We start from the raw sequence: 27433 nt of genomic DNA, 5'->3' as shown, positions 1-27433 counted from the left end.
AAATGTTTTCAGATCTATTAGTTTAAATCGCCATCCCGTACATTTCGTGAACACGAAGCTGTAATAACTCAAAGAGGATGTTTTAATATATCAATTAGAACATTATTTTAATAATGAGAGTATTTTTATTATGCACTGTGAGTAAAAAAACATTCTCTTTTTTATGTTTTGTCATTTGTCCTTTTTTCCATTTTAGTTTCATTTTTATAAATCATAATATTCTGTTTTGACTTTATGTCAATTTTTATAATCCAAAATGTTAATGCTTTAACATGACTTGGTATTCATTTACTTAAACTATTATTCCTGGAGGTTATTGGTGTTTTTGGCTACAAAGAAATATGTTAAAAACTTTAAAACGCCTTGTTTTCTACCTCCTAAGTCGATTAGGATAGAAGTGTGTGCTACCTGTAATGCTATCGGATATGATCGGTCACTGTGTCTTTTATTATATAAACCCTCTCTCTCCATGTCAGTGTGAAGCCCCCCCACGAGGGCAGCAGGCAGCGGTCCTGCAGCGCCCCAAACCTGCGGCGATCCCCCCGACAGAGCCCCGCCGTGCCCGGGGTCCCCAGCCTGCCGGAGATGGGTGAGCAGGGCCCAGCATCACCTCTTAGTCTGACATACAGAGGGCACACGTGGTCCAACACGTGGTCCAACACGAGGTCCAACACGAGGTCCAACACGAGGTCCAACACGAGGTGGACCAGAGAATCTCAGATTTTAATGTAAACAAGCTGGTCCTGAGAAAGCATCACAAACACTCTCCTGGACGGACTAACATTGCAGCCTCGTGTCGCTTCGTGTTTGAGAAGCTAAATGATGTTCAAGGCTTTTCCAGTTCGCAACATGAATTATTGCATCGACTCAACTCGGCATCGTGAAACACACATAAGAGACGCATCAATGAATGAAGCAGCTCAAATGTCAGGCACAGTAATGAAGGGAACAGAACAGCTGGAAGTGAAATAGGTTGACATTTAAATTCTTAATTGCACTAAGAATAAAAAATGAGGAAAGCTGTAGATTGTTTCTCATCTATTGTAATGTTGCAGCTGCACTAAGCGTGTTCGATACAGGCCTACAACAAAGCATAACACGCGGTAAGAAATACGTTTGACCCAAACTTCCTCCCGTAATTCAGCGGGGATGTTTACCACGGATCATATGGCAGAATAATCGGCACAATCTACATGTATTATCAGTCCCTCTGGTAACATGCACACCTGCACTCGCTTTAGATTCTAATAAATAATAAAATAAAAGATGTGGGTCACCACTGTAGGAACAGATATGGCTGCAGTGTGAATACTACCACACGAGTACGGTTAAAAACTGTTCCTCGACGGCGTCCCTCAACAGGTTGCCCATCACTGTGGCGTTGGCACAGGCGCCGTGGGAGTTGTAGTCCTTTATAGTGCGTTGACTACAGACGTCACAATTAGGTGGCCTTTCTTATCAAATCAAAAATACTGGCTCTTCAGGCATATTATACAGAGGGGGGGGGGGGGGGGTCGCGGCGGCTCCCTGTGACAGCAGCTTTTGGAAAATGTCCTCACTAATGTTAACGTGTTGTTTTCTATCCTGTGTTTTAGAAAATGAAGACAGCTGCTTCACCACAGATCCAGCAGCAGCGGCGGCTCCGGGTCAGTCCTACCTCTGCCTCCCCGTCCAGAAGGAGGGTCTCCCCGCTGCCTCTGAGGGGGAGACAGGGGAGGAGTCCTGCCCCAGCGCCCCCCCTCCCGGAGCCTCCCCCTGCAGGAGGAGCCCTGGGGGGGGGCGGCGCTCCGACCTGGTCCTGCTGGGCTGTGGAGCGCTGCTGGCGGCCGCGGGGCTCGGCTGCAACCTGCTCACTTTCTCCCAACCTGAGGAAAACGTAAAGTCCCGCTGGGAGGCATTTTTCCACCGGGCGGGGGGGCATCGGAGGAGCACCAGCCCCCAGACTCACAGACTCTTCCGGAAAGAGAGTCCTCTGAAGGCCCCCACGATCCCCTCTTCTTACACCTTACTGTCTTTATCCTCGGTGTCGGACTGTAACTCCACGCGTTCGCTGCTACGCTCCGACAGCGAGGAGAAGCTGGCCCGCCGCCCCCCCGCCTCCCCCCTCAAACACCCCCCCCATTATCGGCATCAGCCCCACATCAACCCGCTGGTCAACACACACCTGGAGAGCTTCAAGCGTCACCCCCGGCAGTCGCTGACCCCCACCCACATCCCGTCAGCCCCCAGTGCCTCCCGCAGTCTGAGGAGGACGCCGTCAGACGGAGCCATCAAGAAGAGCTGCCCCCCCCACAGCCTGGAGCCCCTGCTGGAGAAGACCGCTTTAGAAAACACAGGTGAGGTATCTCTGATTATAAGTAGATGTACACAGATAACGTATCTTTATTTAAATCTACATTAAACGTCTTCTGAAAATGTTTTTCTTAAATCAGTCCAGGACATCAGTAATCTAAAGCGGTGTGTTAGCATACTTTATTCAGCATATCTTTCACTAATATTTTAGGTTTATTTATTAGGTTAAGTAAGTAGTCCTTCTCAACTAGTTTTCTTTCCTATTTCAGGAATCTTCAGAGGTTTTAAAGAAGACTGTCCTGAGGTCCCGCGGCTCCCCGATCCAAATCTGGTTTTCCCCCCAACCCCCCGCCGCCGCTGTGCCCCCGAACGCCCCAAAACTCTAGACTTTGTGGCGCGACCCCGCCCCTCCCCGAGGATCCGCTGCGAAGTGTTCTGGGCGGACGGTCGGCCCCGAGGAAACGGACAAAACCTGGGCAACGGAGAGTCCCCCGCCCACACCTCCAGTACAGAAACTCCCCCCACTGTAGAGTTTGGGCGGGACCCCCCCGTGGTGCTGCCCACCCCCCTGGGGGCGCCCCGCAGGAAGGAGAACCTGCTGGACAAGCTGGACGAGGGGCAGTGCCGCGACGGGACGCTGCCGCTCTGCAGACCCGAGACCGGACGATCCAAAGACTCTCCGTACCGATACAGACCCGGGTACTGGTCCTGAACCAGCCCCGGGTACTGGTCCTGAACCAGCCCCGGGTACTGGTCCTGAACCAGCCCCGGGTACTGGTCCTGAACCAGCCCCGGGTACTGGTCCTGAACCAGCCCCGGGTACTGGTCCTGAACCAGCCCCGGCTTCAGCTGTCGTTTTTACAACCCAGTGTAAATACAACCACGCCCACTTATGCATAACGAAAGTGTCCGAATCAGAATCCCTTTATTTGTCCCGCAACAGACACATTTGCGTTGTTAAATCAGCAGAATTATAGTGCTGATAGACTTACATCTTGAATAAAAGAGTGGGTCCCAGTTGTTAATAATAAAAAACAGAATAAGTAAAACACAAAGCAGATAAGTACAGCATGGTAGCTGCGTCAGAGCTCACCTTGAATGTTTTAATCCGGATAATCATGAATCTAACATGGAGCATCTTTTTATAAGTAGATGGATATAGTGCTTTTTAAATATGACCAAAGCTAGGCTGATCCGAGGTGATGTTAGTTGAGCTTTTTAATATTAATTCACCATGGATTTAAGAAGAATAAACGAGTATAACGACACTTTATCTAACAACATAGTACAGTATATATTTGACTATATCTACTAGGCTTTTCCAAGATCGCTGTGATGTTTTGTTTTGCAGCTAATGTAATGTTTTGTAGCATGATCTGCACTGACTGCATAGGGGGATGCTAAAGCTGCTAACGACTGTGAGTCTGCTTAGCTGCAGTCCGTCACTACATTTAGAATTGATCGGACCACAAAGAATTAGTTAACTAGCTAGCGCTATTAGCTATAGCAGATATCCTCATTTACAGAACGATCCCAAAACAGCAGGTCCAGCTAATGTTTAAAAAAAACAGGTAATACCTTCTCTTACTGAGGATGTAGTAGACTACTAGTTTTTTCAAGGATCAGGGGAGGTTCAATCCCCCCTGTCGTTGTGTCCTTGGACAAGACACTTCACCCCAAATTGCTCCTGTGGGGATTTGAGTGAATGTAAAAGCGTCTAACAAGTGACATGTCATTTAGTTTTCTATATTCTTCAGTACCACCTCATATCTTCATAACTGTGATCGTCGTTCATATTTTAAAAGTGGTATTTTCCTAAATCACAGAAAAAGATGCTCCGTCGAAATGTCTGCGTTGTGTGTGTGGAAGTAGCCGTGGTTTAATCTGAACTGGGTTGGAAAAAGGACAGACATGCCCGTCCCTTCTTACTGAATGAATACTGACTAAATGAATCTGTTCTAGCTTTAATCCGTGCTTAAAGGAAGAAGACTCACGTTTCCTCCATTAAAAGAAATGGCCACTAACTACCTAAATGTGAATATTTACCCTTTGCGACGTTTGTTGTTTTGCCATTTTTGATACGAATCCTCAAATGTGGCGTCTAAAAAATGCACGTTTCACAAAGCTTTACATAACTTTTATTAAACGTCATGCTTTGAGTTGAAGATTGTGCATTTAAAGAAGTGCACTTTCGGAAAGCGTCATGAATGTATGTCTTTTTCCAACTTCAGAAGGAATTGGGTTTCTGATTCTTTCTTTTAATTTGTCAGAAAACGCATCGTGTTTCTTGTCGGTATAATTCACTGTCTTTTTTATCGCCTGTACACCGTGATATCCCATTCCTCCAGACTTAAAAAGGGAGCGTTGTGTTCTGTATTTAAATGTCCGCCTCATGAATGAATTGTTGATCGAGAAAGAATTGAGGGATGTAAAGTGTGCAAGTTAACGGCTTACAGGTGAAGCAGGCCCTGGTGGCATGTGTGTATTTATTATTTAATGTTATTTAAGTTATTTTTATAATGCATTGTTTTTGCCTTGATTTTTGACACTTATGAATGCCACGTTTGACTTTATATATGTATTTGTCTGTCCCACGCTTTTTAAATAATTTTCAGGTTGTTGTTTTAAACATCTTTCACAGGTAGTCTCGATCCAACTTGAGAATCAAAGCAGGCACGATCAGCTGGGGAATCTACGTGTGGGCATTTCTTTTTAAAGTAAAAATACAAATCATTCCCTTTTTTAAATGTTGGGAAGCAGATAAGGAAAACATTTTCTGGGGGGATATGACCAACGTTTTTTTTGTTCTAGGATTAAGTTCAGCATTCTGTTTTCTTTATCAAAATGTCAACTTTTTCTAAAAATGTTTTTTCTTAGAACTCTAAATTCTGCCTTTTTTTTGTTTATCCGAATCCTCACTTCAGTCTCTGATTTTCTGATTCTTTTTTTTTAGAGCTCTGACTTTTTTTTGTTTTAACAATATATTCACATGTAGCCTAAACCTCTTCAGTACCAACGTCTTAATGGTATGAATTTGGTCCTTTTTTCGTTGTTGTCTTATCTGATGATAAACTGATATTTGGGGGGGGGGCTTTGGAGTCTTAACCTGGCATAAAAACATAATGAAAACTCAGTTTAAAGGTGGGGTATGTCTGAAGGAAGGGGCAGATTTTTTCCTACACAACGAGCGCACTCGAGCTGGTTTCTCCGAAATTACATACCCCACCTTTAAGTGACTAATTTAAGAAACTAATTTAAAACTTTAAACACCCAACATTCTCCAGCGTCTCAATTAAGTCAAATGTGCTGCTTTTCTTAATCTTTTCTGAGAGTAAACTGAATGTTTGATTTGCAAAAAACTGCAATTTGATGACAACAAATTTGGCTTTGGTGAATTGTTAAAGTTTTTAATTATAAGAATGTAATCAATGACCCAAAATATATGTTATTTGCATCCCATATACATCAACAGGTTTTTTTAAACTGAGCTAAATGCATGCAGACTGGTCGGTACACATTGATTATTTAATGTCTCCGCTTTTTATGGCGTTTGTATCGTACCGAGGTTGATTATTAATTTCACTAATGTTTTTTTGGGAGGAAATGCCCGGTTACGTTCTTCCCATGGACTGTCGGGTCATAAAACACGCTTATTAATCAATTATTTGAAAAAAGAAACGCCATCTGACTCTGGTCTTAAGGCCCGTTTCTCTCATTTCATTTTCAAATGTTAAGTGACCTGAGATCTGTCTTGTATAAAACGTGAATGCTTTTCTCTGAGGCCTGCAGAATGTGATCGTGCTGCTGGTTGAAACACCACTCTTGTCCGACGTTTCCTTAAATGTGTCCGAGATGTTACCACGAATAAGCTGATGGACTGTTTCTGATGGACATCGTTGGGGTTGGGAATGATCCTGTTAGTGACTGACTTGTATTTGCACTGGAACACTGATTTGAGTAAAATCATAGTAAACTATCCAGTTTCTTTTGCAAGAGTCTGTGTTTCCTCGTTCAATTAATGGCTTTATCAAATACTTTTTTTCATCCTTTGCTCTTTGTTTAATTTACTAGCTTGCAACTTTACTGTTTCGGTTGGCATTTTCCGCTGCAGCAAGAAACGTCTGTTCTCTATCCGGGTAATGTGGTGGTCATCTTTGCTTGAATTAGCTAACAGCTGCAACAGGCAGCAGGTAAATATCCTTTTCCAGAATATAATCCCTGTAGTTGAGAGTGTCTGAACTACCTGGATATCAAACAATTGTCCATGTTTCAGAACGCCTCGTTGGACATTTCTCTTTTTCCATTTGTTTCTTCCGGGAACCAAAATGGACCAATCCGCAGAGCTCCTCACACACCAGGATCCCTTGGCGTCACTATCAAACGCAGTGGGGGGACCTTTAGCGTAAATGTTCAACTAACAGGGAGTCCCATTGACTTGCATAGAGCTCCCTGGTTGGTAATAGACGAGTTGGGATCGCGGATAAATGCTCTCCGCAGACCCATTCTCACAGCGTTATAAACCTTTTTCTTACTCAATATCAAGCCACACTGAGCAACGAGCCTAGCAACGTCCCGACCAATCAGAGCACACTGGGCTCACAGGGAGGAGGGGTTGGGGCAGGAGCTCCAACAAGCCGTGTAGGACAGAGAGTGAATACACAGACTATCCAGAGATGCTGTTTGAGAAACCAATGTGAGTTTGGAACATTGAAAAATGTAAATCTATTCTAGTAGACCTCAACAATGGAATTATGATCAATGTAGAAATGGCCATGACATGGGACCTTTAAACATCATCAACATTTCTCCATTGATCTATTTTTTGCTTTAAAGGAACATAAATCCACTTCAGCATCACAGCGACTTCAATCAATAGACACATTTATTACACACACACACACACACACACCTTTACAGTAAACACACAGTAATTGTTGATACAGTAAATGCTGTGAGTGAAGTGCTTTGTTTTGGCATCAATAAACACTAAATAGCTTGTTATATTATTTTCATGATTTATATAAAGTAGCCTATTTACATGTTGTGATATGTCTCTTACTACATTTAGCACCCATTGATGTCCTCGCCTACACGTCCTGAGATAGAAACCTTGAGACAGCACCTTTACTTCAGATGTTATCAAGAGTATAACCCTTTCAAAATAAAAGCATGGTGGTGTAGGTAGCTGTTCCTCTTTTGGACATCTTGTGCGCGGGCTAACGTGCAGTGACACTCGCCTGCTGGACTCCTCCTTCCTCTATCACAAGTGTTGGCCTGTATGTGCAATGTTTGGACTGGCAGTGCATCAGTTTGTTAAAAAAGACTTCAGACTAGAGAACATTTGGCGGTTCGAAGACAGAATCTTACGGTGGCCGACAAGTGGAAACGCGCTACAACGGCCCAAAACACCATTGGGAGAAACTCGCTGCAGTTTTAAAAACAATGTAAAAATACCAAACTCTGCAAGAAGCTGAAAACACAACGGAAACCAGGGGACACTAAAAACTGACGCACACAGCTGGGACAGCTTGGTGACATTCAGGATAATAAAGCTGAACAACTGTCTCATAACTGTAAGTGTTGGTCAGTATATCTGAAATGACTATGTTAGCTACGTTAGCTAGCTAGCTTACAGCAGATCTGCATCAGAAGGAGTCATGTGATCACATTGTTAAAATAAGTTAACATTTTAGTTTCCAACAACAGAGACAGTTGTCCAACTTTGTAATCCTGAACGTCAGCAAGTGCTCCGCCCCAGCTGTGTGCGTCACTCTTTAGTGTCCCCTGGTCTCCCAGCTGTGTGCGTCACTCTTTAGAGTCCCCTGGTCTCCCAGCTGTGTGCGTCACTCTGTAGTGTCCCCTGGTCTCCCAGCTGTGTGCGTCACTTTTTAGTGTCCCTTGGTCTCCCAGCTGTGTGCGTCACTTTTTAGGGTCCCCTGGTCTCCCAGCTGTGTGCGTCACTTTTTAGTGTCCCCTGGTCTCTGTTGTGTTTTGAGCTTCTTGCAGCGTTTGGTTTCTGCAGCTCTTAGTAAACGCTGCGCATGTTTCCTCAAGTTGGTGAATGTTTTTCCTAAATGCTGTATGTGTTGTCAAGTTGCTGAAGATGTTTCTTCATGTGTTTTGGCACATTTCTGTTTTTATATCTGCATCGTTTCCGAAGCTGTAGCGTGTTTCTCCCAATCTAAATGTGTGCGCGCAGTAGTAACGCGTTTGCACCTGTCGGCCACCGTAGTATCATGTACGATAAAAGAAAGAAAGAGAAACTCTTCAAGCACACAACGATGAAATTCAATCACAAAACTGGCAGCCAGATGCTGTGCAAGGGAAAAGCAAACGAACATGTTTTCACACCGAGACACTGCAGGTGTGTAAGGTCTGGGTGAAGGTTGTTTTGTTCTTGTCCTCAAGCCAGCGCCTCTTTCTTTTCCCTCTGGGCATTCCTGCGGATCTTCATCTCTGTCAGCTGGATGTAGCGGATGGCATTGGTGTCTGGAAACAAAGAGAGGGGAACGCTGATTTATTTCCTGCTCACACAGGAAACGGGGCATCAATATGCTCGTAAATCTTCCATTTGAACATTTAAACTCAGCGTGGCTGCAGGAAATCATGCTTGGAAATTTATTTTCAGCGACTACGGATAAACATGTTTTTGTTTCCAGATGAAACACCTTTTTAAATGTTATCTTTTGTGGTTTTAAGCAGAGGACAAAGTACTCGTCTGTTTTACTTAAAGGTCACCTATCATGCTAAATCCACTTCTTCATGTCTCTTCTACATCAACATGTGTCCCCTCTTCTTCATGTCTCTTCTACATCAACATGTGTCCCCTCTTCTTCATGTCTCCTCTACATCAACATGTGTCCCCTCTTCTTCATGTCTCTTCTACATCAACATGTGTCCCCTCTTCTCCATGTCTCTTCTACATCAACATGTGTCCCCTCTTCTTCATGTCTCTTCTACATCAACATGTGTCCCCTCTTCTCCATGTCTCTTCTACATCAACATGTGTCCCCTCTTCTTCATGTCTCTTCTACATCAACATGTGTCCCCTCTTCTTCATGTCTCTTCTACATCAACATGTGTCCCCTCTTCTTCATGTCTCCTCTACATCAACATGTGTCCCCTCTTCTTCATGTCTCTTCTACATCAACATGTGTCCCCTCTTCTTCATGTCTCTTCTACATCAACATGTGTCCCCTCTGTGGAAAGAGACTCTGACATTTCAGGAAAAAAGATTTTCTCTCTTTTTGATCCATTTCTATAAAAACCTGTCTGAAAATGAGCTGATCAGATTTTGGCCACTTGATGATGTCATAACGATGTTTTCGTGTACTAACCAGAGTTAGGAAAAGGGACCACATTACTCCTGTTCTGGCTGCCTTACACTGGCTCCCTATCGAACACAGGATAGAATTTAAAATTCTTCTTCTCGCCTACAAAGCCCTTAATGGGCAGGCGCCATCTTACCTTAAAGAACTCATTATACCCTACTGTCCTACTAGGGCATTGCGTTCCAAGAATGCAGGGTTGTTGGTTGTTCCTAGAGTCTCTAAAAGTACAATGGGAGCCAGAGCCTTTTCTTATCAAGCTCCACATTTGTGGAATCAGCTTCCAGTCTCTGTTCGGGCGGCAGACACCCTATCCGTTTTTAAGAGTGCGCTTAAGACCTTCCTTTTTGATAAAGCTTATAGTTAGGGCTGATTAGATTCAGCCCCTAGTTTTGCTGATATAGGCTTAGTTTGTCGGGGGACATCTTACTTCTTCCTTCTCTGATGCCCCTTTCACACCAGCGCCTTTTCAGCTCCGGCTCGGAGCTAGAGCCTGAAAAGCGCCGGGTTTTCCAGTTCACACCGGAGCTGCGCCGGCTCTTAGCTCCGCAATCCGCTTCATTTCCAGCTCCAAAAAATTGTCGGTCCAGAGGCAAGAGCTTTGGAGCTAAGAGGTGGCGTCGCTTACGTCTCTCTTACGTCGAGGCGTGCAGGAAACTAAACCCACCTCCCATGGGTCGACTGTCATGCCTGCCTCCAAGTAGTAGTGCCTATAAACACACTTTATAAAGTCAGGCAACACTAACCAGGCTTCGTGTGGTTCTGTTTATTTGTGCCTTACTTTGACCATCCGTTCGCTGTTATCGATCATTGTGGAGAGAGGCAGACGTGTTGTTTTGTATTATTGCAGCTATCGGATGCAAGTAGTCAGTTTAGCTTCGGTTGCTATGCCAACATCACCCGTTTTATACCAGAGAAACTTTCATAACAGCGTTGTGATACCAAACAGTGTCAATTCAGACGGACACACATTCACTTAGGCTAAGGGAACTGGGGATATGCATCAGCTGCTTGTGTGAGTCGGACAGTGAAGACTTTAGAGCGGCCGCTGCAGTGCGAGCTAACCGGGAGCTAACGGGAGAATAAACTCCCGTGGAAGAGCAGCCAGCACTGCAGCGGTCGGTAAATGCTGCAGAAACACATTAATAAACAATGAACCACGGCACTCTGGAGAAAAGTATAAGGTTGGAGAAGTCGTTATTCAATTTATTCTGGCTTCGTGTGATTAAAAGCAACACGATCATCGACCCGACCAGTTGTTGTTGTTGTTGTGAGCTGCCGTTGGGGGGCAAATCAGCGATGTAAACGGTGACGTCATGACGCAGCAAGGGCAGCTCTGGGGCGCCAGTGGGCGGTGTGCACAGAGCGGGAGCTGAAAAGGGAAACCGGAGCTGAACCAGAAAAGCTCCCGCTCGGAGCTAGAAACTGAAAAGCGCTGGTGTGAAAGCCGCATCTGTCTATACCCGTGTCCTCTCATGTTCCGGTTAACCCAGCTTCCCCACATGTCTTTCTTTTTGGTGTCTATATACGCTGGGATCCGGAGACATGGATGATCCTGCGGTCCTGTGTCCTGGATCGCGAGCGCTGGATCTTGAGTCGTGGCTGTGGTCCTGGATCATAGGTCCTGGATGGATATCCTCGTGGATTCATCTTCCTATTATACACACATGCATTTCCAAACATCTGGTCTACCTATGTTGCAAATGTATTATCTTTTTATTTACACACGGCATCTATTGCACGTCTGTCCGTCCTGGGAGAGGGATCCCTCCTCTGTTGCTCTCCCTGAGGTTTCTCCCATTTTTCCCTTTAAACTGGGTTTTCTCCGGAAGTGTTTCCTTGTACGATGTGAGGGTCTAAGGACAGAGGGTGTCGTATTGTCATACTGATATTCTGTACACACTGTGAAGACCACTGAGACAAATGTAACATTTGTGATATTGGGCTATATAAATAAACATTGATTGATTGATTTTGGCTTGTGTAACCATTAGCCAATCAGCAACCAAGGTAACCCCCCCCCCCCCCCCCAAGTCCATTTACATGCACTAAAACCTATAGAACACACCACAGGAAAGAGAAAAAGCCCCCTGATGAATTCAGTGGAGTAAAACAGGGCAAAATGAATCAGACCAACATCTGTAAGAATAAAAGCGCTCTGACCTGACGGCTCCTGCTTGTGCGACTCCTTCAGGTAGTACAGGGCCTTCTGGAACTCTCCCAGGTGGTAGTAGGCCACTCCGGAGCGGTACAGAGCTTTGAAGTTCTTCCCCTCTTTGTAAAGCACTTTCAGGCAATACTCCTTCACCCGCTCGTAGTTCACCAGCTCCATCTGCAGCAGGCAGGCTGGGAGGAGGGGAGAGACGGAGGGGTAATAATGGGGAGGTTAGAACATACCAATACACTTAAATACTTAAAATAATACTTAACATGCGTCAGACAATGGCAAATATTGCATACAACCAAACATCACATAACAAAATAGTGCCGACAGTTTTTAAATGCAGAGTATAAGAACCACCATACGCATAGATGTATGTATATGGTGGTTCTTGTACTATGATGGGTTTCCTGATATTTAAATGTAAACAACGCAATATCTGACCTTGCTTACAGTATCGTAATATATTTCTTTGAAAGACTTCTTGCAGAATGATGCAGGTCCCACTGCTTTGCAAGAAATGTAAACGTGTGGGAAGCAGCACTCACAAAGCAAGACATTTTAAGACGTTTCTCGGAACTAGGATTAACATTTGTATTGCTTTCTGATCGTTGGATGATGAAGTAAGAGGCCGGTGAATGGATACAGAAGATGATTGAGATCTATACACAGGCTTCTGAATCGTAACCCTGTCATAGAGCCAGCAGGAGTCTCCCAGAATCTGTGGAGAGGCACTGTGTGTGTGTGTGTGTGTGTGTGTGTGTGTGTGTGTGTGTGTGTGTGTGTGTGTGTGTGTGTGTGTGTGTGTGTGTGTGTGTGTGTGTGTGTGTGTGTGTGTGTGTGTGTGTGTGTGTGTGTGTGTGAGATTAGATTCTGTGTGTGTGTGTGTGTGTGTGATGTCAGATTCTCTGTGTGTGTGTGGTGTAGATTCCCTGTGTGTGTGTGTGTGTGTGTGTGTGTGTGTGTGTGTGTGTGTGTGTGTGTGTGTGTGTGTGTGTGTGTGTGTGTGTGTGTGTGTGTGTGCTGTGTGTGTGTGTGTGTGGGTGTGTGTGTGTATGTGTGCGTGTGTGTGTGGTGTGTGTGTGTGTGTGTGTGTGTGTGTGTGTGTGTGTGTGTGTGCGACAGCATTACGTAATCAAAAACAAAGGTAACTGAATTCCCATAAATCTGATCACCGTGATATTTCTAAAACACAGCCTATCGTTAGAGGAAACGCTGCTGATAACACAGCATCCAATGTTTGATTTCATTACACAGCAGAAAACATATAGAACGAGGGATTCCTTGAATGAATATTCACCCCAAGGGGGGGGGTTACCAAACACCACCGATATGAAGCGGATGTTTAAAGAAAGCAGGCAGATAGTGGGGTGAGTCTGAGAATGACTCATACTCTTCTGTATGAATCATTCATGAGCTCAGGAGTCTCCCAGAATCTGTGGAGAGGCACTGTGTGTGTGTGTGTGTGTGTGTGTGTGTGTGTGTGTGTGTGTGTGTGTGTGTGTGTGTGTGTGTGTGTGTGTGTGTGTGTGTGTGTGTGTGTGTGTGTGTGTGTGTGTGTGTGTGTGTGTGTGGTGCGTGCGTGCGTGCGTGCGTGCGTGCGTGTGTGTGTGTGTCTAGCATTACTATACTTGTGGGGACCTACATCTGTTTACATAGTCACGTGTGGGGACTCGCCTCCCTTATGGGGACAAAATGGAGGTCCCCATGAGGGGGATCATTAATTTAAGGGTGAAGACTTGGTTAGGGTTAGGGTAAGGATAAGTCTCCAGGAAATGCGTGTAAATCAATGTAATGTCCCCTGAAGTATACATGGTATGTGTGTGTGTGTGTGTGTGTGTGTGTGTGTGTGTGTGTGTGTGTGTGTGTGTGTGTGTGTGTGGTGTGGTGTGTGTGTGTGTGTGTGTGTGTGTGTGTGTGTGTGTGGTGTGTGTGGTGTGTGTGTGTGTGTGTGTGTGTGTGTGTGTGTGGTGTGTGTGTGTGTGTGTGTGTGTGTGGTAGATTATATGTGTGTGTGTGTGTGTGTGTGTGTGTGGTGTGTGGGTGTGTGTGTGTGTGTGGTGTGTGTGTGTGTGTGTGGTGTGTGTGTGTGTGTGTGTGGTGTGTGTGTGTGTGTGGGTGTGTGTGTGTGTGTGTAGTGTGGTGGGGGGTGTGTGTGTGTGTGTGGGGGTGGGTAAGATTATATGTGTGTGTGGGGTGGTGTTGTGGGTGGGTGTGTGTGTGTGTGTGTGTGTGTGTGGGTGTTTGGGGTGTGTGTGGGTGGGGTGTGTGGTGTGTGAGAGTAGATTATAGGTGTGGGTGTGTGTGGTGTGTGTGGTGTGTGTGTGTGTGTGTGTTGTGGTGTGGGTGTGTGTGGTGTGTGTGTGGGTGGTGGGCTTGTGGGGGTGTGTGTGTGTGTGTGTGTGTGTGTGGGTGTTGGGTGTGTGTGTGTGTGTGTGGTGGTGTCTGGGGTGTGTGTGTTGTGTGGTGGGTTGTGTGTGGTTTGTGTGTTGTGTGTGGTTGGTGTTGTGTGTGTGTGGTGGTTGGTCTTGTGTGTGTGTGTGTGTGTGTGTGTGTTGTGTGTGTGTGTGTGTGGTGTGTGTGGTGTGTGTGTGTGTTTTGTTTTGTGGTGTGTGTTGTGTGTTGTGGTGTGTGTGGTGTTGTGTGTGTGTGTGTTGTGTTGTGTGTGTGTGTGTGTGTGGGTGTGTGTGTGTGTGCTGTGTGTTGTTGTGAAGGATCAGATGGTATCTCTTCTCTGCAAACCGTTCTGCTCCGTAGGATAATACTTAGTGTGACGCCGACGGCCTGAATCCGCTTTATGGTTTCCACTTTCTTTGGGTCATCGGTTCTAATTTCATTCTGCAAGGAAACCTCTATGTTCATACAATAGTGTGTGTGAGCTCAACTATTAAACTGAAATGCAGCATTTTCTGTTTTACATAAAAAACATCTTATTGATATTTATTTTCTCTTTTATTTATTTATATATAGATATATATATATCTATATATTTATCTTGTTCTGAGTTTGTATCGTCATGGTTTATAGCACTTATTGTCGCTTTGGATGAAAGCGTCAGCTAAATGCAGTGGAATGTAATGTCCGGAAATAATTCTTCCCAAAATAGGCATCCTCAATGATGTGAAAAAAATAGATTTTTTCTTTTTTCTAATTAATGTATTATCAGCATTATAACCAATAATCCACCATAACATTGTTCTTTGTTGTATTTTATTTTTTTAATTGACTTGTTCTAGTTCATGTTCAAAATGTATGTATTTTTCCTCGTAAAGAAACCATGTTATTCTTGCTTTTGCTAAGGAATATAACAGCACAATACAAATGTATATTTATTTAGATATTTAGAATTGTACAAAGCTTTGGCAATACTGTTTGTCATTATGGTCATGCCAATAAAGGACTGAATTGATAAAGCACATCAGGTAATATAGTGCAATGTAATGCAATATATTTTAATGGAATATAATCTAATGTAATGCGATGTAATGTGATGAAATGAAATGTGATATAATGTAATGCATTGTAATGTAATATAATATAGCACCGTGTCTCACCGGCTAGGCTGTTGTAGCACTCCAGCTCCGCGTTCTCCATGGCCCCCTTCTGCTCCTCCGTCAGGGAGCTGGGCTTGCTGAGGGTGGGCAGCAGCGGGGAAAGGGTCTTGATCTCCGGGTCTCCAAGCACCCTGCACAGCCCCTTGATCTCCAGCAGAGCGCGGTGGTACTTCCCGATCGCCTCCCGGTACTTCTTATCCTTGTAGCACTGGGTTCCCTGGCTCTTGAAGTCCAGAGCCCGCCTCACCACGTCCCCCGGTTCGTTGAGGGAGGGCTGTTTGAGCATGGAGGCTCCATGGTGCCTCTGGAGCTGCTGCTGCTGCTGCTGCTGGATCCGCGCATCTTTGCTCCGGCTCGGAGGCTGAGCGCACTGCCTCGGGGATCCACCGTCCGTGGGTCCGGCCTTCACCACACTCATATCGTCCTCCTCGGTATTTCTCTTTATGATATCTCCCCTGTCGCCCGGCTGTAAATTAGCTGGGATTTGAAGGTTTTAAATCCACTGCATCCTCTTGGTCGTGTCGCAGCTTTACGTCTCCTCTGCGCGTAAACCCTGCGCGCTGCTGCTGCTGCTGCTGCTCAGGTTCTTCCTCTCTTGTGCGCCGATTGGTGGATAAACACAAGGCCAGTGGTCCCATGGGGGTCCTCCAGCAGGAAGAGGAGGACAGCGTCTGATTGCATTATCAGTTTATTTGGAGATAACTTAATTATTTGTTTGTTTGCACGCGCTGTTCCACGCACTGTTTCGTGTCAAACGAGAAGCATTGAGAATATTTGCTTTGTGGTGTGGTCTTAAGAGACATTTTCGTCATGTATTTATTTAGCCTTTTTGACGAAAATCACGTAACAGTATTCATTATGAAATTACATTTTTGGGGGGGTAAAACAACATCAAATAATACAGGATAATGAACACAAAATATGTAAGGGTTGATCTATACATCACAAATAATCGTATATTATGTGTGTCAATACATGTGAATGTCACATAACCCAATGTATCTTTAAGGGAGATATTCTCATTAGTTCTGGGTTTTAAATAAGATCTTTCCACCATGTTGTGTTCCTTTTCTTGCATTTATATTAATTATAGCCGAATAAACCCCTGATAGAATTGAAGAATGTATGAAAAATGCCTAATTAGTCTGATTTCTTTCTGTCATAAAAGCTGCTTTATTTGAAAATAACGATGCCATTGCCATGCAGCCTCCTTCCTCTCTCAGTCTCACGCTGTTATCTGGAACCATCGGAGGAATGCAGTCATCTCCACTCGGATGAATCAGATAAAGATCATCCAGCATGTCGTCTCTCGCCCAGCAGCCAGCAGCCTCTTACACACACACACACACACACACACACACACACACACACACACACACACACACACACACACACACACACACACACACACACACACACACCACACACACACACACACACACACACACACACACACACACACACACACACACACACACACACACACACACACACACACACACACACACAACATATATACATCAATGCATTCATTATGCAACCAATATTTAATTAATTTGTTTCCTGTTTCCTTAAAGCGACAGATATGTGATATGTTCTTGTTTTCTGTGCGTCTTATCAATCAAATCATTAGTATTAAAAGGTCCCCTATTATACTGTTTTTCATCCATATATCACAGGTCTCAGAGATATACAGAGCCTGTCTCTGATTGGCTGAAACACCAAACAGATCATTGCAGCATTACCCATAACCCCCTCTGTTTCAGCCCTGTTTCCAAAGTGCTGATTCTCTGTCTGTTACTTTAGATGAAGATAAGGAGCCCCTCCCCACGCCCCTCTGAGAGACATTTGGTTAAAAAGAACACAATGGTGCTCGAGGAGGAGATTCAGGTGACACACACACACACACACACACACACACACACACACACACACACACACACACACACACACACACACACACACACACACACACACACACACTAGGCTGATGTCATCAGACCGGGGTTTCTGCAGGGTCATGGTGTTATTGAAAGGCGAGGAGACAGATAGGTGATGAATAAGCTCGTCCCCTTTTACCCCTTAGAAAAAAAACAGCCTCTCATTTGTGACAATAACACAGTGTGTGCGTGTAAGTGTGTGTGTGTGTGTGTGTGTGTGTGTGTGTGTGTGTGTGTGTGTGTGTGTGTGTGTGTGTGTGTGTGTGTGTGTGTGTGTGTGTGTGTGTGTGTGTGTGTGTGTGTGTGTGTGTGTGTGTGTGTGTGTGAGTGTGTGAGTGAGCATGCTTAAAATGTCCTGTCACACTCTCAGGGTGGTGAAGCCTCAGCTGTCTGGGTGTGTCTTTGGAATTCGGTCCCTCTGGAGCAAATGCTGCAGATCAGAAATAAGAACCGTGACCCTGAAAGCTGCTACTCAAACTGCGTGTTGTCGCCTTTTACTGAGACCCAGATAGCCAAGAAATATGCTAATGCGAAATGCTTTAGGACCTCCTCGAAAATGAAATGTTACATCTCAAGGGGCTATCCTTCAATAAATGAATTCTCAAAAATAAATTCTCAAAAATTCAACAACTCTTTAATACAATTTAATGTAAGAGTTTATCAAATTCCTGTTGCTATCAAATTATGTTTGAGTTATTCTCCTAAGTTATTTTTTTTTTCAAATTATAATTATGTTTGTCATATTTATACTTTTGCAAAAGGAAAATGCATTTTTGTATTGATTTATTTTCTCTTGTCCTCACATGCCTATTATTTGTTTTATTATTTATGCTGTTAGTATGTCTAAGCACACTTTCTTCTTCTATTAAAAGGCATTTCCATTGCTTTATTCCTTCATTTTATTCCATTTTAACTAATTATAAAAAAGATGAAGACGTCATCCAACTACGATCGGATGCACACTGATGACGTCCTCTTTGTGAGGCTGTTGTTTACATCTGTCATGGCGTCGGTGGATTTCAGAGGTAAAGAAATATGCTACATTTCCAGTTTATTCTTTATTATACAGTTATTTAGAAGCAATTCCTTTTCGCTGTTGTCATATTCAATGAATTAACAATGCATGTGTTTTAGTGGAACACCTGAAAATAAAAGCTGCTGCGTTTATTTCCTGTTGTTTCACATATCTTTGTAAATGCTACATGCTATCGTTAGCAACGGTTAGCATTTCCTCCTATGCTTTTCTTAGCATTTTGGCGAATGCAGCTAATGCTGGCTGGGTATGAATGCTTAATAAAGCAACGAACCGAATTGTATTAATTCCAGCAATGTTGTTGGGAGAACATTTGTCAGTGTTTGTTTAACATTACGGTTTGCAGAGGTGGGAAGTAGCTAAGTACATTTACTCAAGTACTGTACTTAAGGACAATTTTGAGGTACTTGTACTTTACCAGAGTATTCACACTTTAGGCTACTTTATACTCTACTCCACTACATTTCAGAAGACAATAGTGTACTCTTTACTTCTTTTGACAGCTTTAAGTTACTAGTTACTTTTTAGTTTATTAGGTAATACTAATACCTATACATATGAGTTATATGTTATAACTCATATATGTATAGGTTAATTTATCCATGAGTATGGTATACAACTGGGAGACTTTTTAACAACAACAAAGGCAAACAATTGATACATGTTTGTTTAAAGTATCAGACATGCTTTCAGCCACTCAAATATGGAGATGTTCTACTTTAATTATCTGTTTTACTTATGGTTTTACTCCATAGAGAGGTGAAGTCCCGCCCATCTACTTCCGACCCATGGGACCTTATTTCGGAAAGATTATGTATTGAAGTCAATGGAGAGAGAAAGATTATCTTTCCATCCCGCTTGAATTGTGCCACGAATTACACATATGATGTTTGTCAATCTTAAAAAATAATTTCCATGTCAAAAAAGTCACAGTTTGTCGTAAAACTGTTCAAATATAAGACTATGAAAAATACGCAACTAGAAAGACTACAAATCCCAGAGTCCCGGTCCCGCATGCTGGCTCTCACGGAACGACTAACTCCCCTTGTGTGTGTGCAGCTCCCAACGTGCCCAGACTTGGAGTGATTTCCACCTCTTTTAATACTTTTCACCTCTTTTAATACTTTTCACCTCATTCTGAGAGAAAGAAGTGAAATGTTCCAACGTGACGGTGTGGTGCGAGATGGGAGTTGTAGTTCATTGAGCGGTTTCACACACAAATAAATAAAAGTAAAAGTGTTACTTCACAGTTTTACGACACATTTTTATTTTTTTGAATTGCAAAATTATCTTTTAGATCAGGGGTGTCAAACTCAATTTCATCACGGGCCACATCAGTATTATGGTTGCACTCAAAGGGCCGGTTGTAACTTTAAGACCAAAAATACATATATAAATATTGAATATATATAAAATAATGTATTATATTACATTATTGCCTCTGCATTGGATTATTATTATAACTTCATAATTAACTACGTCTGAAAGCAAGTCTAGGGCAAATAATTGCAAGTCTCTTCAGTAAGAATGTCACATTTTGAAAAAAAAGTTAATTTTTTAGAAAAAGGCACATTTTAAGTAAAAAGGCATATTTTGACAAAAAAAGTCAAATTCTGAGAAAAAATCTAATTTGAGATGCATTGTGGGACATGTCGTTTATGGGCAACGTGCTTCTGTAAAATAGCATGTAACCGTATAATAAACATATTATATTCTTTGCAAGCTCTTGTGGGGCCACATAAAATGAAGTCGCGGGCCGGATTTGGCCCCCGGGCCTTGAGTTTGACACCCCTGTTTTAGATGGACAAACATCATGTGTGTAATCCGTGGCACAATTCAAACGGGATCCAAAGATAATCTTTCTCTCTCCATCGACTTCAATACATACTTTTCCCCAAATAAGGTCCCCCGGAAAGGGAGGGACTTCGCCTCTCTATATCAAAGTGAATATCTTTGGGACCAAAATGGATTTTGATAAAAATGTGATGGAAATGTCGTATTTTCGGACTATGTATGGACAAAAAGTTGAATCTAGAAATTAATCTTCACACTATTGCAAGAGAAGAATCATAAATTGCATCCATTTTGAAATATTGACTAACCAACTTCAATAAAACAGAGGAAATACATGGTGTATATAATTAGTGATTTAGCCCACAGCCCTTTTGTAATAGTCCTGATTGAAGCTGTTTGAAATACTTTTTAAAAACATAGCAGGACATTATAACCCGAGGCAGAGGTTATGATGAATAACATGACGGATCCATCCATGCCTGATCTGTCGCATGAAACCAATGTGATTGTATTAAACTGACTTCTTAGAACATTAGTTACATTTTTCGATTGATTTGCAGACAACCTCCTTGGGATCTCCTGGGTGGACAGCGGCTGGGTGCCGATTCTGAACCCTGGAAATGTTCTGGACTACTTCTCTGAGCGGAGTAACCCCTTCTACGACCGCACCTGTAACAACGAGGTGGTGAAGATGCAGCGGCTCACTCTGGAACATCTGAAGTAAGTTCACTCTTCCTCATGTCTCTTCTACATCAACATGTGTCCCCTCTTCTTCATGTCTCTTCTACATCAACACGTGTCCCCTCTTCTTCATGTCTCTTCTACATCAACATGTGTCCCCTCTTCTTCATGTCTCTTCTACATCAACATGTGTCCCCTCTTCTTCATGTCTCTTCTACATCAACATGTGTCCCCTCTTCTTCATGTCTCTTCTACATCAACATGTGTCCCCTCTTCTTCATGTCTATTCTACATCAACATGTGTCCCCTCTTCTTCACGTCTCTTCTACATCAACATGTGTCCCCTCTTCTCCATGTCTCTTCTACATCAACATGTGTCCCCTCTTCTTCATGTCTCTTCTACATCAACATGTGTCCCCTCTTCTTCATGTCTCTTCTACATCAACATGTGTCCCCTCTTCTTCATGTCTCTTCTACATCAACATGTGTCCCCTCTTCTTCATGTCTCTTCTACATCAACATGTGTCCCCTCTTCTTCATGTCTCTTCTACATCAACATGTGTCCCCTCTTCTTCACGTCTCTTCTACATCATCATGTGTCCCCTCTTCTCCATGTCTCTTCTACATCAACATGTGTCCCCTCTTCTTCATGTCTCTTCTACATCAACATGTGTCCCCTCTTCTCCATGTCTCTTCTACATCAACATGTGTCCCCTCTTCTCCATGTCTCTTCTACATCAACATGTGTCCCCTCTTCTTCATGTCTCTTCTACATCAACATGTGTCCCCTCTGTGGACAGAGACTCTGAAAGTTTCAGGAACAAAGATTTTCTCTCTTTTTGATCCATTTCTATAAAAACCTGTCTGAAAATGATCTGATCAGATTTTGGCCACTTGATGATGTCATAACGATGTGTTGGCTTGTGTAACCATTAGCCAATCAGCAACAAGGTAACCCCCCCCCCCCCCTTATCACCTGAATCTCCTCTAGAGCTCCATTGAGTTCTTTGTAACCAAATGTCTCTCAGAGGGGCGTGGGGAGGGGCTCCTTATTTTCATCTAAAGTAACAGACAGAGAATCAGCACTTTGGAAACAGGGCTGAAACAGAGGGGATTATGGGTAATGCTGCAATGATCTGTTTGGTGTTTCAGCCAATCAGAGACAGACTCTGTATATATCTGAGACCTGTGATATATGGATGAGAAACAGTACACTAGGGGACCTTTAAGAGTCACATTGAGCTTAGTGTCTTACCGTACAATGATCACTGAGTGTATCGTGAGATGCATGCAAATGAATTATAATGCAGAATCTACTCCAAATAAAAACACACAGATGTAATTGTTTGGTTTTAAAGGTCAGAAATATGTTTCCAGTACAGAGCATCACTTTGTCGTACTGAGCGACCGCCTCCAAGCAAACCTTTGTGTCTGTCTCATTTCAGCCAGATGGTGGGGGTGGAGTACATTCTTCTGCACGCTCAGGAGCCAATCCTTTATATCATCCGGAAACAACAGAGGCAGTCACCAACACAAGGTGAGCATCGGAGCGCTACTGACGTCGGTCCGGCAGAGAAAAAAGAACATAACATCAAATCAAGTTTTATTTATATAGCACATTTTTAAAACGTTTTTTGGTCGAGCCGTATGCTGTACATACAGTACACATACTTTACAATAAGGACACTTTACAGCAAATACAACAGGACAGTGTGTACAGAATATCAGTATGACAATACGACACCCTCTGTCCTTAGACCCTCTGTCCTTAGACCCTCTGTCCTTAGACCCTCACATCGTACAAGGAAAAACTTCCTTAGAAACCCCACAGTTTAAGGGAACATGGGAGAAACCTCAGGGAGAGCAGCAGAGGAGGGATCCCTCTCCCAGGACGGACAGACGTGCAATAGATGCCGTGTGTAAATCGAAGAGATAATACATTTTACAGCATATAGACCGAATGTTAGGAAATGCATGTGTCTGTAATAAGAAGAAGAATCCACGAGGATGTCAACAGTCCTGTGGGAGCCATCAGGGAAGCAGCATGGTGAGAGTCAGGCAGGACCGCAGAGATGTGTACTGTATATTATATGTATATTTATACATGTACTGTATATTAGATTCAGAACATGAATCTGGTTTATTTCAAAGTTGGTGTACATATACAAGGAATTGTGTTTGCTTATACTCATGGCTGTCTCAAGAAATCTGTCACACACACATAAGAACCTGAGGACTGCAGATGGAAATTCGCTATTAGCTCAACTCTGGCATAAATCGTCCCTTCTCTGAAATGAATGTATTTGTATGCATGGTTCTCTTTAAAATACATACATTTAAATAACATAGCACTGGAGCTTATTTCTTAAGATAATTCCTCTCTTTCCATCCTCCAGACATTCCCTTGGCTGACTACTACATCATAGCAGGGGTGGTGTATCAGGCCCCCGACCTGGGGACCGTTATCAGCTCCAGAGCGGTGAGGACTCTTTGAACTGCTTTTCATGAATAACATTTAAACGATGTAACATGAACCCCCTCTGTTTCAGCTCTCTGCTGTCCATGGAATCCAGTCTGCTTTTGATGAGGCCATGTCGTACTGCCGCTATCATCCATCCAAGGGATACTGGTGGCACTTCAAGGATCAGGAGGAGAGAGGTTCGGTTGAGTTAATTTACAATATCCAGGGGGTCCGCGGGGTCTTCAAAAGTATTACAAGTTGATCAATCAGTTTAGCGGAAATTAAGGCTATTAAAAAGTATTTAACGGCATTTTCCAAGGTATTACATTTTGTATTTTTTTGTATTATTGTACTTTTCAATAAGTATATGAATTGTCCAAAGAGGTAAAGTGTGTCGCCAAGGTAACCGGTTAAAACTCCAAGTGGCGATGAGGTCTTAAAATGTATGGAAAGGGTCTTAAAAAACGTCTTAAAAGGTTTTACATTTGACTTCAGGATTCCCGCATACACCCTGATCTGGAAATGTAGTGAAATAGCAGATAGGGAAGTCTTCAAGAGCCAGAGCTATGGCGCCCTGCAGTCTTGAAATGTTTATAGGAAGTTCATGTTTATTATGTTGAATATGGGATAACTCTTTTCTACAGAGAAAAATAAACCCAAGACTAAGAAGAAGGAGGAAGCGAGCTCGCTGTTCCAGAGGCATCGTGTGGACACGCTGCTGCTGGACCTCAGGTCAAAGTTTCCACCCACGTTCTACCAGGTACACGTTACACCGACTCAAAACTACAACTACTAGTATATTTCTATTATTCATGTTAAATCTTCTTTGTCTTTTGAAATCACTTAATGTTTTCCCCTGTGATTTCAGCCTAAGCCTGGGGAGAAGCCCATCCCAGGTATGAACCTCAACATTGCTGTATATACTCAGATCACAAAGTGACATTAATAAGTATCAGTCCGTGGACATCAGTGCGTGACATTGAATGCAGGGGCGGACTGGCCATCAAGACGATTCCCGATGGGCCGGTACTGAAGTGGGCCGGTTGGGCGATGTGGGCCGGTCGGATAAGTCACTAGCACCCCCACCCCCGTCGACAATTTACTAGTGGTATTTACTTGCGGTACCAAGATGGGCAGGTCGGATAAGTCACTAGCCTTTAATCCAGGGGTGTCAAACTCAAGGCCCGGGGGCCAAATCCGGCCCGCGACTTCATTTTATGTGGCCCCACAAGAGCTTGCAAAGAATATATTACGTTTATTATACGGTTACATGCCACTTTACAGAAGCAGGTTGCCCATAAACTACATGTCCCACAATGCATCTCGTTTTGTGACATGCGCACTGAAGAGACTTGCAATTATTTGCCCTGGACTTCTGCTTTCAGACATAGTTTTACTAAGTTATTATCCTATCCAATAATAATCCAATTCAGAGGCAATAATGTAATATAATACATTATTTTATATATATATATTATATATTTATATAGTTACATCCGGCCCTTTGAGTGCAACCTTTATGCGAATGTGGCCCGCAATGAAATTGAGTTTGACACCCCTGCTTTAATCCATATTTCATAACATTTCATAAACTGCAAGGCAAGTCATGCAGTGAAGAATTATATTCAGAGAAAGCTGATTTAATTAAAATAATATCTTCCAGACCTGATGACTGACCTTATCCAAATTGGTGATTTTGCTTTAGATGTTCTCTTTGGTCAAAAGCCAGTTTGATTTTGTTTGTGGTATATTTACACTTAAAGGTGGGGTAGGTAAGTTTGAGAAACCGGCTCGAGATACACTTTTTGTTATATTCCATGGAATTCTCTTAACATCCCGATAGCAATGAATATCTGAAGTGCTTTGACAAAAAATCCATAAAAACATGTCATCTGTGGAAGCCGTGGCGCTGTAAAAAGCACCACCAATCATCTGAGCCGGCCCGGCTAAAGTAACTGGATGGCCTACCTGCCTGTCAGCCTTCCATCTGTGCACAAACTTATCTCGTGCCCTCATTGGTCGTGTGCGCGTTCGTGTGTGTTGGAGGAGGGGCTCTGCAAGGAAGTGGCAGATTTGTTCTGGTTGTGTATTTTCAAATTCTAGCGCACTCGAGCTGGTTTCTCCAAAATGACCTACCCCACCTTTAACTTTGGGTCTGTGCATAACTAGGAAATGTTGTCTTTACATTAAGATTTAATTTAAAAGTACATTTTCATGTGAAATTAGAGCTGGAACAATCCATGAGTTTCCTCTTAGTTCATGCTTTTATTTTGCAGTTGAGGTGAAGAAGGAGCCTGAGCCCCCGGCAGAGGCTGTTAAACAAGAGGAGAGAGAACCGGCCACCAAGTCCTCGGCCCCCGCTCCACCCAGCAAGCCCCCCCCAGAGAAGAGAGCCAGGCTGCAGTGAGGAGATGCTCGTGTCACTCTGGGAATATAAAGAAAGGAAAGTCGTACAGCACTAACTGAAACCACAGCTCAGGAGTATTTTTGTTTCCTCTCCATATGTGCAAGACCCTCTACTCATTTGATCAGTTTAGGCTCAGAATGAACCGGTGTAGGTACCAGATCTGTTCGGAGTCCGTTACGCTTACCAATGACGTCACGCATTGGCTGTACGGCAACCCATGAGGACATTTTACTCGGCCAAATTCCGCAAAGAATATTAAAAACTAACAATCGACAGTGAATGTATGTTAGTGGAACTGTGTCTTATGCTCTTACGTTGAGTCTGGAGTTTCAATAAATTCGAAATATTTCAGAGGGATATGCTACATATTAACTTTCTATTATATGCATTTCAGTTCTTCATTAACATTCCTTAATTAACACTTCACTTTCCTGACACAGTTCCACTAACATACATTCACTGTCGATTGTTATTTTTTAATATTCTTTGCGGAATTTGGCCGTGTAAAATGTCCTCTTGGGTCGCCGTACAGCCAATGTGTGACGTCATTGATAAGCGTAACGGACCCCGAACAGATCTGGTAGGCCGAACACATCCGGTACCTAGACCGGAACAAAAGGCAGCTTCTCTCAGTGCCAGAACTACGTTAACTCTGTAACATGAGTCCTGTGCATGTGATGAGTTTTGAGCTGTGCTACTAACGGGTTGAGTGCCTGATGTCAGCAGGCATTTAGCAGAGTTCACTGAGGATGAGGTTTTCTTGCTGATAAGCTGACGTCAGCATCAGTGTCTGACACAGGGTGATGTCAGAACGCGTCATGTTATCTGACTCGTCACCTCTCTTTGATTTCAGACACTTTCATCAGTTTTTTGTAAGGAATACTTTTGTGTTTTTGTATTAAAATATATCACTTACTGTTTCCTGGTTTGTTGGTTGAGTATTTGTCTCTAATGTTTTTTTTTATAGATTTTTCTTTATCATGATTTGGACAAAATATCATTTAAAATATATTGTATTTCTTAAGAATATGAGTGCTTTCAACACTGATGGTTTTGTCTTTTTAACTAAGTTTACAAAAAGTCTAAGTTTAACAGAAAATGTGGACAAATTAAAATGGACAGTATGACCAGTAGATACATGGGAGAGTATAAGGCGCAGATGTCACCATTTGTTCATATTTTCTCCAATTGCCAAAATGTTACTTTTTATTTGTATACACTTTTGCGGTCTGTCTTCCTAGTAATGTTTAAGTAAAACGTCACAAAACAAATCTTAATTTAGGGAAAATAAGCAGGCAACAAAAAGGGTGAGATAACTAAGCAATGCTGTATGTTAGAAGTTCATCCTATCTATTTCTCTACATTTATTTTGACAATTAATTTGACTGGTATAGGCTACTTTTGTACTTTTACTTAAGTACGTTTTTTGATACAGAACTTTCTACTTGAAAATGAACATTATTTAATACAGGTTTATATCACTTGTATTCCTTTATTTTGTATTTCATGCAAGACTACAAAAGGTTATAAATTGAGCAGAAGCTGAGTTTAAAATGAGACAATATGACCAATAGTGGGCGCCCTTTGTTTATATATGATCAGATAACCTTAAAGACAAGTTTTATTTCATGATTTTTTTACGTGTGCAATTGTACTCATGGTAAAGTCAAACGTCATTGAAGAAATATTAATTCAAGGAAAAGAAACGGGCATTGGAAAAGTGGTGAATATTATAATTTTTACTCCGTTAATTCCGGTTAATTCCTATGAGAGCTGCTCGGT

General features: G+C 42.9%; 3 protein-coding genes across 3 annotated transcripts in view; 2 read left to right on the top strand and 1 right to left on the bottom strand.

The window, feature by feature from the left end:
• map3k9 (mitogen-activated protein kinase kinase kinase 9) overlaps window positions 1–6408 on the top strand; it is a 30622-nt gene extending 24214 nt beyond the window's left edge. The window contains exons 9-11 of the mRNA XM_034110824.1: window positions 477–589; window positions 1596–2336; window positions 2562–6408. Coding sequence (XP_033966715.1) covers window positions 477–589; window positions 1596–2336; window positions 2562–3004 — 1297 coding nt within the window. The 3' untranslated portion in view covers window positions 3005–6408. The remainder of the gene's footprint in view (window positions 1–476; window positions 590–1595; window positions 2337–2561) is intronic.
• A 770-nt stretch (window positions 6409–7178) lies between these two features.
• LOC117467297 (tetratricopeptide repeat protein 9A) lies at window positions 7179–16014 on the bottom strand. Its single transcript, XM_034110852.2, has 3 exons — window positions 15336–16014; window positions 11784–11966; window positions 7179–8781 (listed from the first exon to the last, which is right to left on the bottom strand). The coding sequence occupies exons 1-3, from the start codon at window positions 15751–15753 to the stop codon at window positions 8696–8698; spliced, it is 687 nt and encodes a 228-aa protein (XP_033966743.1). The 5' UTR covers window positions 15754–16014; the 3' UTR covers window positions 7179–8695.
• Window positions 16015–18203: 2189 nt separating this feature from the next.
• On the top strand, window positions 18204–26571 carry med6 (mediator complex subunit 6). The gene is made up of 8 exons (XM_034110851.1): window positions 18204–18300; window positions 20663–20822; window positions 22229–22320; window positions 23180–23262; window positions 23333–23441; window positions 23889–24004; window positions 24113–24140; window positions 25521–26571. The coding sequence occupies exons 1-8, from the start codon at window positions 18204–18206 to the stop codon at window positions 25649–25651; spliced, it is 816 nt and encodes a 271-aa protein (XP_033966742.1). The 3' UTR covers window positions 25652–26571.
• Window positions 26572–27433: the final 862 nt, after the last annotated feature.

The sequence above is a fragment of the Pseudochaenichthys georgianus genome, chromosome 22 (assembly GCF_902827115.2).
Source record: "Pseudochaenichthys georgianus chromosome 22, fPseGeo1.2, whole genome shotgun sequence".
Taxonomy (NCBI): Eukaryota; Metazoa; Chordata; class Actinopteri; order Perciformes; family Channichthyidae; genus Pseudochaenichthys; species Pseudochaenichthys georgianus.
The sequence above is the reverse complement of the archived record's forward strand: the minus strand, read 5'-3'. Positions and strand labels throughout refer to the sequence as shown.

Excerpts from the sequence above, each read along its gene's own strand:
- LOC117467297 (XM_034110852.2), bottom strand. The coding sequence starts at position 15,753 with ATGAGTGTGGTGAAGGCCGGACCCACGGACGGTGGATCCCCGAGGCAG. Across the intron at positions 11,967-15,335 it reads GTGCTACAACAGCCTAGCCG|CCTGCCTGCTGCAGATGGAG; the intron begins GTGAGACACGGT and ends CCCTCCTCCCAG. Across the intron at positions 8,782-11,783 it reads GCACAAGCAGGAGCCGTCAG|ACACCAATGCCATCCGCTAC; the intron begins GTCAGAGCGCTT and ends CTTTGTTTCCAG.
- med6 (XM_034110851.1), top strand. The coding sequence starts at position 18,204 with ATGAAGACGTCATCCAACTACGATCGGATGCACACTGATGACGTCCTC. Across the intron at positions 22,321-23,179 it reads GAGGCAGTCACCAACACAAG|ACATTCCCTTGGCTGACTAC; the intron begins GTGAGCATCGGA and ends TCCATCCTCCAG. Across the intron at positions 23,442-23,888 it reads CAAGGATCAGGAGGAGAGAG|AGAAAAATAAACCCAAGACT; the intron begins GTTCGGTTGAGT and ends TCTTTTCTACAG.